Raw genomic sequence first — 18,416 nt, forward strand, 5'->3', positions numbered from 1 at the left:
TTCACCAAATATAAAAACTACATAAACTAAAACCACTACATTTAACAAACCTGCAAAACGATTGAGAATAAATAAATATCAAAATAAAACCCAACATATAAAGTGCCAACAGCAGTGAGTAGGGGAAATTACCCCTACCCAGAGGGGGCAACCACCCATCCCAAGCTGCCCATAAGTAGGCATCTAACCATCACAATCACCTTCACTTCTCCCAGCTAGAGCCGCACTGCAAACACAATCAGAAAAGAATAAACACGCCATCGAATATCAATATGAATAAAAAACATTTTTCTTTAAAAAAAAGGAATAAATACCCCACCCACCCTTTGGTATATCCTAACTTAGAAATTGAAAATGTACATCTTAACCGCTGCCAAACATAGTTTAAACCAAATTATCATCAATAGAGAGGAAAAGAAAAATAAAGCTCCAACCGGACTTCCTCCATTTCTTTTACAGAATAATATACATACTCAAACAACACTATTTATACATACTAACACATTGTTCAAATTAGGTTAGTTTGTCCGCAAAATCTCTTGCCTTCTCCGACATGTCAAAGAGATGTGTGGATCCACGTAGGGTTTACCATAGCACCGCCAGATACCTCAGGGAGTACTGAATCCCAAGCTCCCTCAGTCTTCACTTGACACTGTTGTAAGATTTTAGTTTCTGGATCACCACCACTGAGAAGTCCTGAAAGAACATGAACTTATAGTCCTCGTAAATTAGGGCCTTCAGATCCTTCCCCTGGACTCTAGAAGCCTCCATGACTCCCTCCTTATCCTGGTAATGATGGAACCGCACCAGGAGAGGACAAGGACGTTGACCCAGAACCGATCTCCGCACAGTGACCCAATGAGCCTATTTTCAATCCTCCCATGCCAGCCTCCACATCAAGGAATTTCAGCAGCCAGTCCTCAACAAATTCCGCAGGCCACTCACCTTCCTTACCATCAGGCAGAGAGATGATCCAAATGTTTTTTTCTCCTGCCCCTGTTCTCAAGATCATCCACTTGGCCACGCAAATTGCGGACGTGTGTCCCCAGGGCTTGGATCCTATTCTTGGATGAACTGGCATCAGCTTCCACCACTGTGACCCTGTGCTTCCTCTCATCTGTCCACTTCTCCAGGTCTCCCAGCTGCTGCTCATGCTTCTTCAGCATGAGACTGGTGCCAGGTTCTCTTCAAACCTGTTTCCCCAGCATCTTACGAGATTTCGAGAGCTGGTTCACCAGGGTCTGGAGAGTAATCGGCTCCAAGGCTGCTGCAGGCTGAGCTGCAGACCCAGCCTCGGATGCTCCTCCTCCCTTTTTAGGCATCTCTGGACAGCTGAAAACACGGGTAAGTTAATTTTTAGAAGTTTCTTGGGGCTCCACAATCTTTCCAGAGTCCCAAGATATCGCGATGGCCTGGTTTGGGCAAGTTAAAGATCATTCTGCTTGTGCTGTGATGTGGAGCTCTGCAGTGCAAACTTCTCAGATTGCCGCCATCTTGGATATTCCTTCAGGAGCATTCCAAACCATGATAGACAAAGAGCGAGAAAGAGAGAGAGTCTGAGGGAGAGAGAAGTGGAGAGGTTGTCTGAAGGAATTCAGATTTGAGGGACAGGGCAGAGTGACATCTAACCATCACAACCACCTTCACTTCTCCCAGCTAGAGCCGCACTGCAAATACAATCGGAAAAGAATAAACACCCCATTGAATATTAATATGAATAAAAAACATTTCTCTTTAAAAAAAGGGAATAAATATCCCACCCATCCTTTGGTACATCCTAACTTAGAAATTGAAAATGTGCTGTGATGCGGAGCTCTGCAGTGCGAACTGACAGAGTGACAGAAGTTTCATGCTGCTCAGAGATATAATTGCCTACATGCAGGACAGGGGAGTGGATGCCTACATCATCAGTCTCAACCAGAAGGCTTTTGACAGGATATTACACCGGTACATGTGGGACATGCTCTCCAAATTGAGCTTTGGGCAATTCGCAATTGGATCCGATTGCTCTACACCAGCATCGTTAGTGCAGTCTCAATCACTGGCTAGAATCAGACAACTTCCTGATCTGACCTGGAGTCAAGCAGGGCTGCCATTCTCTCCTGCCTTGCTTGTGTGTTGTACAGAGTCCTTTGCTGAGCCCATCAGGAAGGAGGCAAGCCTGAGAGTGGTGAGTATTCCAGGCTGTGGAAGCCTGCAAGTCAAAGCGGCCCTATACATGGATGACATCACCATTTCTGCTTGGATCCACTATCAATGGGCAAACTCTTGAGCATCCGTGACCTGTTCAAACCTGTTCGAGAGCCAAGGTAAATCGAGGAGAGTTATTCCATGTTCTTTGGGAACTAGACCAATCAATCCTGACAGATTACCTGACGGTGTAAGGAATATAGTTTGGAGGGGCTGTGGTGTGTGAAAAACTTTGGGAGGCGCACATCATGAAGGTGAGGTAGAAACCGGTCTTTGTGGGTAAAAGTCTGGTGATTAGATGTGAGGCACTTTCTTTATTACTGTATATGGCACAGGTGTGGCCCATCTGCTAAACCATGCCACTGCAAGCACCTGAGCCATGTTCTACTTCATCTGGAGATTTAAGATTTTGCCACAGGATACAGTGGGCAAAACTCTGGATAAGATGGGGTAAGAATGTGCCCAATGCCACCCCCATCCTGATGGCCATCTTTATGTGTGGCTGCATGAAGTTGTGCGTAGACTCTTGGTAAGTAAACACCAGTGTCACTATAGTGTGGAAACAGGCCATTTGGCCCAACAAGTCTACACTGACCTTCCAAAGAGTAACCCATCCAGACCCATTCCCCTGCCCTATTACACCATATTTACCCCGATGAATGCACCTAACTTACAAATACCTGAACACTATGTATCTTAATCTAAGATCAGTTTAAGATAAACGCTTGGTACAACATCATGGGCCAAAGGTGTTCTATATTCTACTATGGGCAACTTAGCACGGCCAATTCACCTAACTTGCACTTCTTTGGATTGTGGGGAAAAAAAAACAGAACAGCAGGAGGAAACCCATGCAGACACAGGGAGAACGTGCAAACTTCACACAGACAGTCACAAAGGGCTAGAATCAAACCTGGGTCCGTGTTACTGTGAGGCAGCAGTGCTAACCACTGAGCCACCGTGCTAACTAGTGTCACTACATCTGAGGTACTACCTGTCCTTTTGTTGTGGAGTATGGGACTGGCCTCTTTGCTGCAGAACACTCGAGGTGATTGGACCGTTCCGAATCACTGCTCCTTCATGGAGAAACGTAGAAAAAAACCCACCTTTGACCAAAAGTCCATCAGGAAGTGGACGGCACATAATTTTACTGAGACCCTGAGGGGAAAGGAGAGAGTGGTTCCTGTCATATGGTTCCCTGGCAGCCATGACTATTCCACGTTGCGGAGACCTGCAAGTCAAAGTTTTCACCATATGTTGTTGTACACAACCAAACTGCAACTTGGGACTCCTCTGAAAAAGCACAGGAGACTGTTAATTCTCAGCTGTAAACTGTTATACACTGATATTTCTTTTGAGCCAAGTCAGTGTTTGGAATGCAAACATTACAACAAGTTTTCAATCAGCTCTCAGAAGGAAAAATTCAAATGTCTAACAAGTTTTTGTGTTAATCCACTGGAGTTCAGAAGGATAAGATGCAATTTAATTGAACAATATTAAACTCTGAGGGACTTGGCAGATTGGATGGTGGGAGGATGTTTCCTTCCTGGGACAATCGCAGAGTCCTCCATTGAACACCGAGATGAGATGCGATTTTTTTTCCCCGAGGGTCTTTGTTGATGTTCTGATTTCTCTTTTGCTGTTTATGTGCCTACCCATAAACTACTTTGCTGTTTCATTGCTATTATCCTTGACATTGTAATTTACTTGGTATTGGAAAGGAGAGGGGTGGCTAGGAGAGCAATTAAAGGCAAGCCTACGGAGGCATTTGAGAATTGTTATTTTACCAGACTGGAAGGCACTTTAGACCAACAAGTTTACAGGTGACACATGAACAGAACATGACACGAGTTAAAACACAGGCAGCGAAGTTTTGGATGAATACAAATTGATGTCGAGTGAAAGATGGGAGACCTGTCAGGCATCCACTGGAATCACTAAACCTAGAATGGGCTGAGAGTTTCAGCAGCAGAGGAGCTTAGACAGGACTGGCATCAAGTGATGCTGCTGGGATTTTCTTATAAGGAGAGATTGAGTAGGTTAGGCTTGTATTTATTGGAGATTAGAGGAATGAGAGGAGACCTTGTCGAAACATGATATTCTTTGGTAGCTTTGCTGACCTCTGATTGACCTGCAGCTCATTTCTTAGAGGACAGGATGTCTTCTCCAATGGTCCTTGGTCCTGGAGAAGGTCTGTCACTGTGCAATTAACAGCCAGCATTAAAAGCAGCTGGTCTTTTTGCCAAATAAACTTTGGCTGGTTCTTCAGCCACTGGGTGAGAGCTCCCATCAGCTCCACTGAATGACCCTAGCGTGTCAGTTATTGATGCCACCACTGACACCACCCTGGATCATTGCCCTTAACATTTTAAAAGGTTCTCTCTCTAACCCACTTTCCATCATGTCAGTTGTTAGCTTGGTAAATTACATCCCAGGCTTTCATGGATGGCTTGTGGCTTCACTTGGCCCTTGCTCTTGCCGATACCCCAATTTGCATGATTTATCAGGGTTTAATGTTTAATATAGGGTAAATGTCTTAATATTAGACACTTCTGGTGACTTGCTTAGAAACATTTTGATACGTTTCAATGCAAACCTTCTTTGTTAATCTAAAATGATTGCAATCTATGTCATTTAAATGGGTTAACATTAACCTTAAATAACTATTGAAAGGATTCCATAGGAATGTGCTGAGACTAACTGCATAAATGCTGAGCTTAATCACACAATATTTATTGTGACTGTCCTTCTAACTGATAAATATAAAATCCATCTTAACATTACTATATTTCCATTCATTTTTCATACATTGGACCCAGTGATGTTCAACACTTTGACCCAGAATTTACATAACAACCAGTTTCAACCTTCCACACATTGTGCACCTTACAGCATGAGAGCTGTCCTCTCAGAATCTCCTTTGTTGAAGAGCTTCTCTGTCGGAGTAAGTATCTTCCTATTGCAACTTCAGGATCCATTGATGAATCCAGTCAAATCTGCTCTTCAAAGTTTGATAACGTATAAACTTTGTGCGCACTCAATCTTTCCTTTTCAGTTGGGCAACACTCTACGCAAGGGGGCTTTGTAGGTAACTGTCAATCTGAAATATGTCAAGGCTAAGGGGTGCATTCTTCAGAGTTGCTCAGAGCTGATCTCTGGGAGAAAGTGAGGACTGCAAATGCTGGAGATCAGAGCTGAAAAAAAGTGTTACTGGAAAAGTGCAGCAGGTCAGGCAGCATCAAAGGAGCAGGAGAATTGATGTTTCGGGCATGAGCCCTTCTTCAGGAATGACCTGCTGCACTTTTCCAGCAACACTTTGGTCAGCAGATGACCTCTGTCCAAGCAGTGAAACATACTAAACATTCCATTAACAAAGCTTTATCATCCTGAAATGGCGATACGTTTTTCTTTGAATGAAGGAAAAGTTAGGAGAAAACCTGTCCCTACTTCTCAAATGGTTTGCAAAACTCATTTGCCAAAACAGTTTAGGAAAATGGTATTTCTCCACACTGAATTCAATCCACAAGATTACCATCTACTGACAGGAAAATGTCTTTAATTCCACACAAGAACTGACAAATTTTCAGTTGAGTCTTTCACTAAAGTAATTAATGACAATACAGTCAGGACTATTTGCAACAAAAAAAGTACATCAGCAGATCCAAGCCTTTGCAAGTCCTTTATTTCCATTAGAATGCATAATACCATTTTAGACAGACATTAGGAGACATTGAAGATATGACTGAAGACTTTGTTCGATGTTTTAGAAAGATCAATTGTATTGAACAGCAGACATAGAAGATGGTGCTCAGGACCTAAAGTTATTGAACTCTATATTGATTCCTGAAGACTGCAGGGGATCTCTTTCACCAACATCCATACATTAGCCCTTGTCATCACATGGGCTGCTATCACAACGAAAGTGTAGTCAGCTGCAAATTCTTTAGAGCTATTGATTCTGCCAGGCTGACCATTCCAATTGATTTGCCTGCCCAGCTGCTGTTCTCTCCCCTGGGATTCATCTCCATCTTTTGTTTACTCTTGCCCTCTCTCGCCATCCTGTCATCAATGTAGTTACCAACATTTGCCCAGCTACAATCAGTTCTGAATGGTCAGTGCACCCGAAACATTTATGCAGCTTGCTCTCCGCAGATGCTGCCAGATCTGCTGAATTTTGACAGCAATTTGTGATTTTATTTCTGATTTCCAGCATCTGCAGTTGTTTTGATTTCTGACAGTTTTGTTCGATATTATTCTTTGATCCATTGAAGACTATAGTTAGTTTTTCTGCACCAAATTTAATAAAGTTACTTCTGCTTCAGTTTAGAGGACACTCTGTACCAAATTATTCCCAATTCTCTAAATTTCTCATTACATCATAATGTGAATCAAGTTTTGTTTCAACTCCAAGACAGCAAGACAACACCATGTCGAAAGAAAATGGATTCAATAAATGCAAACTGGGTTATGTTTTAATGGCCAAATGGATATTGGAGGAAGGAGAGATTTTGAAAGGCAAGGGAGAAGTTGGTTTTCGAGTTCTTCAATTTGTGAGGCTCTAGGAGTGGCAAGAAATTAGTTCTGGAGAGGTGGCTGGTGGGGAATATTTTGAATGAAGAATTGTAAGGATGACAGGGGATAGCAAACAACTTTGAAATTGCCTGAACAGTGGGGTGTGAAAGCGGTTGTGGTGCAATGGGGAGAGGTTCATGTGATAGCCCTTGTGGGATGTGGCAGTAATACTAACACAATCTGCTGGCATATCACTGACTGATGAGACTGCAATTAGGAGTTTAGACTATTCAGTCACTAAAAAGACTCAAATAACTATTATCTTGCTATTTCTATCATATTTAGAAGATTACATTTAACTTCTCCTTATTTTAATATGTTTAAACAAAAGGATTCCTTGTGCACATTTAAGATGAGATAGAGCAATATTTAAAATGTTAGGTACATATCTTAGAAGCTTAGTGAATATCTGTTTTTATAATCCTGACAGCACTGAATTTGACAGCCACGTGTTGTAGTTGCCTTATGAAGCCTAGTTTTCAGTTGTACCACTGTGGTGAAGAAAATAACTGTGACCTGATGATGCATTGACTCAGTATTGTTACCAATGTTCGTACAACGTATAATGATAAGCACGTACTTTCTTGAACACCCAATTACTTTTGGAAAGTGCAACTTGGCTTGCATAACATTAGGCTAAAGCATTAGGATGGGGATCAATTTGAAAGGAATTAAGAATACTGCACTAGAGACTGTAAGAATGATTCATCCCCTGGTGGATTGGTTCCAGCATGCCTGATCAGTTCAATGACAAAACTGGATCTAGTATTGAAATGCCAATTAATGGGGAAGAGTTGGTGTATTTGACAACATTAGATATTTATTCAGAAAGATCGAGTTGACACGTTTTGCTCCAAGCAGCTACTGCTTGTGACCCTCATGCTCTCCAAATGGTAATCTGAATGAAAGTACATCTCGATTAGATTTTGTGCGTAGGGGTATGTGGAGAACTGGCTAAAGAATTTAATATCAAGATGTCAACATGATTCCCTTGAGTTGGTTGATGTACATAGGTGAAATATAGATCTCTAGATATAAACTGCATATTTATAAGAGGAGTTCAGCCATCCAGTGTTTATAGATTTAGGATAAGAAACATGTTACAGTTCACCTATTATTCTTCAAGATAGCAATAAGTATAGACTCAACTTTTCCTAAAGTTCTCATTCCAGGATTGGACATGTGAACTTCTCCAAATTGCTTCTTATATATTTCATTCTGTCACTAAGGAAACCACAATAGGAATACTCAATTGGCCATTATGTCTAAATTTGGCTAATACAGGAATATGGAGCAAGTGTCCCTAATCTATCCCTGTTCGAATGCTTGAATTATTTCCAGGGCTAGAGCTTGGCTTTAATGATTGGTGAGATTAGCTGAGGCTCTTTTCATCAGTATCCAGCCTCTGGGTTCTTCAGTTAGGGCGGGTTGGTAAGAGAGGACATCCATTCTGGTGAGGGGAGAATTGCTAACTGAAGAAACACAGCATTATTGGGGCTAAGGAGCAAGCACCTCACGTTGCAAGACAGGTGATGGCTGAACAATGCCCAGTGCCAAGACACTGCCTCTCTCAGCATTCGTTCTACACAGCACTTTACAGGATGACACACCTTGCAGCTCCACAACACCTTCTCTCCTGGTACCTCACATCTGCATTCCAGCACCAATACCCTTGACCTACTACCTTCTCGCACCCATAGCTCTCTGTCCCAGTCCTCAAATTTGTTCCACTCTTTAGACAAGTCCTCACAAATACTCATACTCAGGGAAAGCAAGCTCACAATTTGATGAAAAGCAGAAACTGAAGGATGGGATAGTCCCCAGTGACAGGCAACTGCTCAGACATTGCTGATGTACCTTCAATGAAATAGAATTCTCTCTCTTTTGGCTTTTGCCTGAAACATCGAATTTATTGCTCCTCAGATGCTGCCTGAACTGCTGTGCTCTTCCAGTACCACTAATCCAGAATTCTCTCTCCATCTAGCTGCAAATGACAACAATGAATGGCCATGATAGCCTGAACTTGTTAAGGATCGGTGCTCAGAAACACTTGGAAAGCTAAAGGATTTTCTGTCAACCACCTTTTTAGGCACAAAGTAACACTTTAAAAAATGTATTCACAGGTGGAGGGCATCGCTGACTAGAACACCATGTATTGCCCATCCGTAATTGCCTAGAGCAACTACATTGTTCTGGGTCTGGAGTCACACCGAGGCCAGACAAGGAAAGCAGGGCAGTTTACTTCTCTAAAGGATATCCATGAACCAGATGGGTTTTTTTTCCTGAGAACCAACAATTATATCATGGTTATCACTTGGTTCTTAATTCCAGACTTTTATGGAATTCATACTCCACCACCTGCCAGTACATAAAGCATGCAGAAAGGACCAGGCGTTCGATCGGATTTTGGCCCCAAAATCAGATTGAACTTATGAGCATATGACACCTTTCCCTGTCTACTATAGACCAACTATTTGAAATGGGCTACAATGAGGAATAACAACCTGACCTAATTTAAAAGAGAAAGGGAAATCTATGAGATTCTCTGAATCAGAAGGTAAAGGTGGTGCAGAGATGAACTTTTGCCCACATGACAGTGCTATACTCAGAGCTTCATGCTCCTATCCTGCATGTAGGCGATCAGAGATATGATTGCTTACATGCAGGGCAAAGGCATGGACACTTGCCTCATCAGCCTCAATCAGGAGAAGGCCTTTGACAGGATATTGCACACCTTCATGTTGAACATGCTTTAGGGATGGAATTTGCAATTGGATCCAATTGCTCTACATCAACATTCCTAGTACAGTCTCAATCAATGGGTAGTAATCAGAAAGCTTCCTGATCTGACCTGGAGTCAGGAACGGCTGCCATTCTCTCCTGCCTTGTTTGTGTGTTGTATACAGTCCTTTGCTGAATCCCTAGGGAAGAAGGCAAGCCTGACAGTGGTGACTATTCCAGGCAGCAGAAGCCTGCAAGTCAAAGCCTCCCTGAACATGGATAACATTGCCATTTTCTGCTCAGATCCGCTGTCAGTGAGCAGATTCACAAGGATCTGCGACCAGTTTGAACTGGCCACAGGAGCCAATGTAAATCAAGACAAAAGTGAGGTCGTGAGCTTTGGAAATTGGGCTTACCGATCCTTTATCCTCTTCACCGTCAGGACAGATTACTTGAAGGTGTTGGGAATAGGAATCGGAGTGGCTCGGGCGTGCACAAAATCTTGGGAGGAACGCATTGCCAAGGTAAAGCAGAAACTGGTCTTTTGGGAACACTGCTGGGTCTCCATCATGGGTGAAAACCTGGTCATCAATTGTGAGGCACTCTCTGTTGTTGTATGTGGCACAGGTATTGCTCATTACCAAAACAGTGCCGTCGTAGTCACTCAAGGCACATTCCACTTCATCTGGGAGGTTGAAGATGAACTGCACGGCCACATACAAAACTCTGGATAAGAACGTACCTAACACTGCCCTCATCCTGATGGCCACCTTTGTGTACACCTGCATCAAACTGCGAGTAGACCCTTGGTATGCAAACATCAAGTCTCGCTACATACTGAGGGTTTACCTATCCCTGGTGTTATAAAGAATGGAACTGGCCTTGTTGCCACTGAATGCTCCAGGTACTTGGACTGTTCCATATGACCTGTCCTTCGTGCAGAAACTTGCAAGTTCATCAGGAAGTAGTCAGCACATAGTATCCTTGAGACCTAGAGGGAAAAGGAGAGAATGGAGTCAGTTAGGTTATCTCTTGAGGGGACTGTCAAAGTCATTGGCAGAATGCCATATCACCAGAACTTTCCAACAAGCACCAAGACATCACTTGACTGGTGATGAGAAGGGCATGACCTGTGAGATGTTTAACGTACACCTCATTGGTCTGCACCACCTCCAAAGCAAGTCTGGAGACAGATGCGGTGGTTTTTGTTGAGCCTCATCCTGTTGAACTGATGTTGACTAAGCCTTGCAGACTGGCACAATTCAAGGTCCAATATATATGCTGAGGTATGCACTAAAGCTTAGGGCAGCTGCTGTGGGGGAAGACCACAGTCTGAGGTCTTTCTGAAGTTGAAGGGGGGTTCTGGATGTAGGTTTGCTCGCTGAGCTGGAAGGTTCATTTTCTGACATTTCGTCACCATGTTAGGTAACATCTTCAGTGAACCTCTGGACAAAACAGTGCTTTATCCGAGGCTCACTGAAGATGTTGCACAATACGGTGACAAAACATCTGAAAATGAACCTTCCAGCTCAGCAAGCAAACCTACACCCAGAACCTTAACCTGAGCTACAAATCTTCTCAAAACCCACTAAATTGGTGTTTGTTAGTTATCAGACCATATTCCTGCTCCTAATCTGTATGTATGCTCGTAAGAAGTCGAAAATCCAATCAGCTGCAGAGTAAAATGTGATTTCTTGCTGATATTTAAACTCACCTTTTCTCTCTGCTGTGTGTTTCAGCAATTTCCATTTTATTCCACAGCAAAAAAATCTGTCAGATCAATAAAAGAGAAACAAAAGGTTTTGATTGAACAACAATGTCTAATTCCATTCAAACTGCAAAGCATTTCTGCCAATTTAATTGAGACTTTAAAGTTCACAGTTGAGTTTGCTTTCACACGATAGCTGCAAAAGCCTGGGTGTAGAGATTGGAATCACTGCATAATATGACGAACTGTTGTGCAGAAGTGTGATTATGAAGGTCATCTGCATAGCAAGTAAGTGCTGCCTCTACCAGAGTAGAATTTGGGTTAAAGAATCATTGACAATTAGGAGAATTACAAAGAAGCACCCCAAAATGGTTCAAAAATAACAAATGAATCATACATGTAGTTGCCAAACAACTGAAAGCAATGTTCTCCATGGCAACAATCAAAACTTGCAAGCTTCAGTTTCACTCTGACGTTAAACTTGCTGGAGCCATATGTTCTATTTCCAACTGCTGACAGAATGCTAGAGTAGACAGGCAGGAGGCTGGCAGAACACAGCAACCCAGGCAGCATCAAGGGGTTGAGAAGTCAATGTTTTGGGTAACCCTTCTTCAGGACTAGGGGTAGGTATAGGGGGAGCTGCAGATAAAGGGTGTGTTAGGGGCAGGGTGGTGAAGTAGGGATAGGTGAAGACAGGTAGAGGGTATGACCTGATTGGCCAATGGGAGGAATGAATCTAGTGGCAGGGAGGAGTGGAAGGAGGTTGGAGGGGCCGGGGAGTCAGGGATTGTGAAAGGAGGTTATTTGAAATTGTAGAACTCAATTTTGAGTCCTCCAGCTGCAGATTGACTAGGTGGAAGATGAGGTGTTGGCCCTCCAATTTGCAGTTTGATTTGTTGTGGCAACAGAGGATGCCGAAAATGGTCACGTCGAAAAGGGAGTAGGAAGGGTATTTAAAATGGGCTGTGACTGGGAAGTCTGGCTGGCCTCTGCGGGCCCAGCTGAGATACTCGGCGAACCATTCCCCAAGTTTACGTTTGGTCTCCCCAAATTAGAGAAGACCACATCAGGAGCACCTGATGCAGTAAACTATGTTGAAAGCGAGGCAGGTGAAACTCTGTCTACCTGGAAGGACTGTTAGGGCAAATGAGGTGGGTAGCATTCCAGCAGGATATGCATATTTTCCAGTTGCTGGGGAAGTTACCTTGGGGGGGGTGGGGGGAGTGGAGTGGTACAAACCAAGGACTGTCAAAGGGAATGGTTCTTCTGGTTGCAGGGAAAGGTATCTGAGGGGGGGGGGGGGGTTTGCTGGGGGCAGTGTTGATGCATAGTAATACCAGAGAGCTCTTAGCATGATGAGCCACTGCATACAGAGCTCAGTCTTCTATTAAGATCATTGGGAGTACATCAAACAGAGAGAAATCCTGCACCTTGGTTCCAGTAAAATATGATTGGCATGTGCACTGGTTACTAACATTCCATAAATGGGGGAGAACACAAGACAAATACTGCAAGACTAACTTCATAAAGTTTACAGGAACCAAGCTCCTGGAACTGAAATGGGTCAAAGAGTTTGATGTTTCATTGTATTGTAGTTGTAATAGATACATTAAAGAGGAATCCAGGAATGTGACAACATTTTCTTAAACAGTTTAAGAGGCAGTTCCTAAAAGAACAACAACTCCAGCACAGACTTAGTTTATAGGCAGGATAAATGGCAAAAGAAAAAAAATCAGAACAGAAATCAGATCACAAAGGAACAGTAACAACAATTTACAGTTATAGCCAACTTTTAACATCACAGAATATCCTACGGTGTTTCACAAAGGCATTGTGAAGGAGAATTTGCCACTAAACCAAGGAAGGAGACATCAGATCAGGTGACCAAAATTTGTCAGAGGGAGTTTTAAGGAGAAATTTAAAGAATGACAGAATAAGAGTGAGAAAGAGAGAGTGAGGGACAGGGAAGTGGATACGTTTTCTGAAGGAATTCAGATTTCAGGGTCAAGGCACTATGACAAAAGGTGGAGCAATTAAAATAGTGGCTAAGAAGAGGCCAGAAATAGAAGTAAAAAATAAATTGCGAATGTTTGTAGGAAGGGGGGCAGTTGCAGAGTGGGCAGTGAAGGGGTGGGTAGTTGAGCAATCAGCAGCAAGTCCTCAGAGGCACATAGGATGACGAGTGAGAGGAACCTGACCCAGTGCTAATAAAGCCCACGGGGGCTCTCCAAGAAAAAGGACTGGCCTCTATCCCTGACTCAGAATAAGAGGGATGTATCATTATAATGAGGTCAGTCAGTTGAACCTCATGGAATATGATTTCCTGACTGAGACTGTTAACCTGGTCCATTCAGGAAGCCCCAATGTATAAAAAGGATGAGTGTCAGAGATACTAACACTCTAGCACCTGACTCTGAACCAGACAGTATTATGAATGAAGCAGCAAAGTGGCTCAGTGGTTAGCACTGCTGCCTTGCAGTGCCAAGTAACTAGGTTTGATCCCGCCTTCAGGCAACTGTCTGTGTGGAGTTTGCACTAGCTTCCTGTATCAGCAGTGGCTATCCTCCCAGTCTTAAGATGTACAGATTACAAGCAATATGCTAAACTGCCTAGCGTCTACAGATGTGTGGATTAGTGCAGGGTTATAGGGTTGGGGGAAATGGGTCTGGGACAGATGCTTTTTGGAGGATCGCTGTGGACTTGATGGGTCAAATGGCCTACTTCCACACTGTCAGGATTCTATGATTCTAGGAATTCTTACAGTCAAGGACTGTTCATATGTTGACTCGGTGACAGCATACTGTGGAGTTATTTCAATTCCAATCTGCCAGACATGGAGACAAGAGCAGCTTACATTTATTTTTGCCTCTTGGCGCATTTCCAGCCCATCTCAGAGTTCTTTGCAACAAACTACTCAATGAAATTGAGTCTCTGTTGTTATGTAAGAAAATGTGCACTGCAGGATTCCACAAATAGTAGTTGAGATGAATGATTTTGAAGTTGTTTTTTGATCAAGAATCCTTGCTCTTTAAATTGGATTTCTTGCACTAACTTCAAAAGGAAATTTAGACTAACTTTGTAATGATGAAATGGCACTTTCAACAACACAGCTGCCCCTCAGAAATGCAATGTCCATGAAAACTTAGATGACTATTTTGGCATAATGTTAGGGTTACTGCCTCTGGGCAAGAAAGTCTGGGTTTAGGTCCCACCAATGCATTGATTGTCTCAACATATCTGTACAGGTTGCTTCACAATACTTGCAAGATGATTTGGCCCAGCCTAACTTGTCTATCTGTTATGGGGTTCTTCTGGCACAGTGGTAGTATCCCTACCTCACCTTGCTTTCAACAAATATGCTTTGCACGTGCACCGGTCACTAACATTCCATGAATGGGGAAGAACGCAGGTCAAAACACTGCATATATATGTTTACAGGTGCTTAACTCCTGGAATTCAAGTGGGACAAAACATTTGAAATTGAAATAGAGTTTCAGTTGGAACAGATTCTAAAGGAGGAATCAAGCAAAGTGTCTTTTTTTTTAAGTAAAAAAACCAAAAGAACTAAAGATGTGTAAATCAGAAACAAAAACAGAAATATCTGGAAGCTCTCTGCAGATCTGGTTGCATCTGTGGAGAGAAATCAGAGTTAACCTTTCGAGTCTCATAACCTTTTCTCAGAATGGAAGAGATCGCAGTAAGCATTGCTGAGATTTCCTGCACTTTCTGTTTATGCTTTAGGTTTTCTTTAGTAGTTTTAGAGGAGATTCCAAAAAGAAAAACAACTCCAAGATAGATCAACCATGGCCATTCTGTAGGTTTTTTGTCTGACAACTTACATAAGAAAACAAAAAAAGACAGATGCTGGAAATCTGAAACAAAAACAAATTGTTGGAGAAACTCAGCAGATGTGGTAGAATTAGTGAAGAGAAAGTAGAATTAACACTTTGAATCCAGTGCTCCTTCTTCAGAACAACTTATGCCTAATACAACATTCAGAACCCATCTGCATTGATACTGAATGGAGCCCATTGAAGATAGAACGCAAAGAACCAGAAATTATTGAGCTTATTCAAAATGAGGTTCCTTCTCACATTTGAATCAATTTTATGTCATATTTTTCTGGATTGCATTTCATTACATTCAACTGGTGTATTATTTATGCTTAATATTTGGTGCTTCATATTACATTTTGGATAGTTAGATTCTTTACCCAAAAGTTCCAAAGAAAGACGAAAGAAATTTACAAGGATGGTGCCAGGCCTCAAGGGTTTGAGTTATAGGTAGAAGTTGGAAAAGCTAGGACTTTTTTCTTTAGGGCATAGGAGACAGAGAGGGATTTTATAGAAGTTTTGAAGATCATGAGAGGCATGGATAGGGTGAATGCACTCAGTCTTTTTTCCCAGGATGGGGAATTGAGGACTAGAGGGCATCATTTTTAGGTTAAAGGGGAAAGAATAAAAGGGAACCTGAGGGGCAACTTTTTACTTTTAAAAAACAGAAGGTGGTAAGCATATCGAATAAGCTGCCAGCAGATATGGTTGAGGCAGGTACGTTAACATTTAAAAGGCATTTGGACAAACACACAGATAGGAAAGGTTTAGAAGGACATGGGCCAACTGCAGGGAAATGGGGTTAGCGTAGATGGACATTTTGGTCAGCATGGACCAGTTTGGGCCAAAGGACCTGTCTCTACACTGTAGGACTCTACGACAGAAATGATGCAGTGACATTTTCGAGTGGACATTCACTTTCTGGGAACTTTACTTGAAAAGGCCAATACCAATAGTTGATGAAGACAGGAGAGAAAATATACACTGTACTCAAAATAGTAAAATGCAAGCTGGAGGCATGCTGAGGTGTAGAGAGATTCTGGCCAGGCCATTCCATGAGCATTGCATCCAAATCTAGTTGAGATATATAAAAAGGTTTCTCCAGCGAATAGAGGTGCATGGTGAAACTGACATGGTGGCGCAAAGACGAGTGATGAGCGAACTTAGTTTTGATGATAGACGAGAGACGTTCAAGCTTTTCAATCTAGAAATTAGATAACTCTTTAATGATCTCATACTAAAAGTAGGAAAAGCAATTCCAGAACCATGCTGACAACTGAACTTGAACAAAACATGACACTATTTTGTACAAGAGTATTGCAGTTTTCCCCAGTGTCCTAGCAAATATTTATCCTTCAATCAACATCAGAAAAGCAAATTATCTGACTCCCACAGCTACCTAGATACACCTCCTCCCACCCTGCCCCCTGTAAAAACGCCATCCCATATTCCTAATTCCTTTGCAGCATCTGCTCCCAGGAGGACCAATTCCAATACCGAACAACCCAGATGGCCTCTTTCTTCAAAGACTGCAATTTCCCCTCAGACGAGGTTGACTATGCTCTCCACCGCAACTCCTCCACTTCCCGCTCCTCCGCCCTTGAACCCCGTCTCTCCAATCGCCACCAGGACGGAACCCCACTGGTCCTCACCTACCACCCCACCAACCTCCAGATACATCGTATCATCCTTTGTCATTTCCGCCACCTCCAAACAGGCCCCACCACCAAGGATATATTTCCCTCCCCACCCCTATCAGCGTTCCGGAAAGACCACTGTCTCTGCGACTCCCTCGTCAGATCCACACACCCCACCAACCCAACCTCCACTCCCGGCACCTTCCCCTGCAACTGCAAGAAATGCAAAACATGTGCCCACACCTCCCCCCTCACTTCCCTCCAGGCCCCAGGGGATCCTTCCATATCTGTCAGAAATTCACCTGCACCTCCACACACATCCGCTACACCCGATGTGGCCTCCTATACATTGGGGAGACAGACCGCCTACTTGCGGAACATTTCAGAGAACACCTCTGGGACACCCACACCAACCAACCCAACCGCCCTGTGGCTGAATACTTTAACTCCCCCCTCCCACTCTGCCAAGGACATGCAGGTCCCTGGCCGCCTCCATCGCCAGACCATGGCAACACGATGCCTGGAGGAAGAGTGCCTCATCTTCCGCCTGGGAACCCTTCAAACACAAGGAAAGAATGTAGATTTGCCCAGCTTTCTCATTTCCCTTCTCCCCACCTTTTCTCAGTTCCAACCCTCAGACTCAGCACCGCCTTTTTGACCTGCAATCTTCTTCCCAACCACTCCGCCCCCACCCCCTCTCTGGCCCATCACCCTCACCTTAACCTCCTTCCACCTATTGTATTCCCAACACCCCTCCCCCAAGTTCCTCCTCCCTACCTTTTATCTTAGCCTGTTTGGCACACCCTCCTCATTCCTGAAGAAGGGCTTATGCCCGAAATGTTGATTCTCCTGTTCCTTTGATGCTGCCTGACCTGCTGCACTTTTCCAGCAACACATTTTAAAGCTTTTCAATGTTTAGTCTATCTGCAGGCAAAAGTCTCCCAATACAAACAAATTCACACTAACATTGAAGAATGTCTCATAATAGTTGGAGAAGTTTCAAAAATACAGTGAAGTGAATCATCAAACCCCTCATACACACTGACTTAAGCTTTCATGCCACGAGTCCAACATCCAAACTCTAAATAAATTATATTTAGAGATAAATAATGTTACACTACGCATGTTTCAATAAGGTCCCTCTTGTTCTAAACTGGAGGGATTTGAAAAGAAAACAACATTTAAAGGCATAAGTTTACTTTAGTCAACAGCTAACAGGTTTAAAGTAACTACACCTCTCTTAAAACAAAGGAATACTTCATAGGGCACCTTTGTCTTGGTTTGATGACACTGAGAATTGTTGACCCCTGGAGCAATCTCACCCATCCACACATGGCGCCTTTCAGTGGATTGCACACACCCCACTGGCGGGAAGGAGTACTGTTCAGGTCATGTGACCGCTGGAGGGGCGGGCATCACGGAATCCCAGCGTGCAATGTGGTCCTGCAATGGTGGCCGTTAACTCATAGCGACTGAACAAGGGCGATGAAAGCGGACATTGGGGCAAGTCAGCTTTGTGAAATCGATGCTGCCCGGTTTGTAGCTGAAGATTTGTCGCCTAGTATTTTCCTATGCCGATTAGTTAGTGCTTTGGTACAGTTCACTGTTGTGCGCGTTCCGGAGGAAGTAGGTTCGATGGGGCAGCCAGGACTCAGGCCCCGAGTGTCCTCTGCCAAATAGTGAGTATTCAGTGACAAGATCGGCCGCGCATGCTCGTGAGCTCAGTGTACACTTCCTGCAAAGTTGTGTGCCTCT

The 18,416-nt window shown here is 43.3% G+C and overlaps 1 protein-coding gene and 1 long non-coding RNA gene across 4 annotated transcripts in view; one reads left to right on the forward strand and one right to left on the reverse strand.

The window, feature by feature from the left end:
• Positions 1-9,367: 9,367 nt before the first annotated feature.
• Positions 9,368-18,326, reverse strand: LOC132830111 (uncharacterized). Its single transcript, XR_009646327.1, has 3 exons — positions 17,931-18,326; positions 11,198-11,253; positions 9,368-10,474 (listed from the first exon to the last, which is right to left on the reverse strand). It is a non-coding gene; the product is annotated as an uncharacterized LOC132830111 (long non-coding RNA).
• Positions 18,079-18,416, forward strand: part of LOC132830110 (eyes absent homolog 3-like) — a 74,617-nt gene continuing 74,279 nt past the window's right edge. For 2 of the 3 annotated variants that reach the window (XM_060847595.1, XM_060847597.1), the window contains exon 1: positions 18,079-18,164. In XM_060847595.1, the coding sequence (XP_060703578.1) occupies positions 18,147-18,164 (18 nt within the window). In that variant the 5' untranslated portion in view covers positions 18,079-18,146. Of the gene's footprint in view, positions 18,341-18,416 lie in introns of all 3 variants that reach the window. The other variant, XM_060847596.1, reaches the window with a different exon arrangement.

The sequence above is a fragment of the Hemiscyllium ocellatum genome, chromosome 30 (assembly GCF_020745735.1).
Source record: "Hemiscyllium ocellatum isolate sHemOce1 chromosome 30, sHemOce1.pat.X.cur, whole genome shotgun sequence".
Classification (NCBI taxonomy): domain Eukaryota; kingdom Metazoa; phylum Chordata; class Chondrichthyes; order Orectolobiformes; family Hemiscylliidae; genus Hemiscyllium; species Hemiscyllium ocellatum.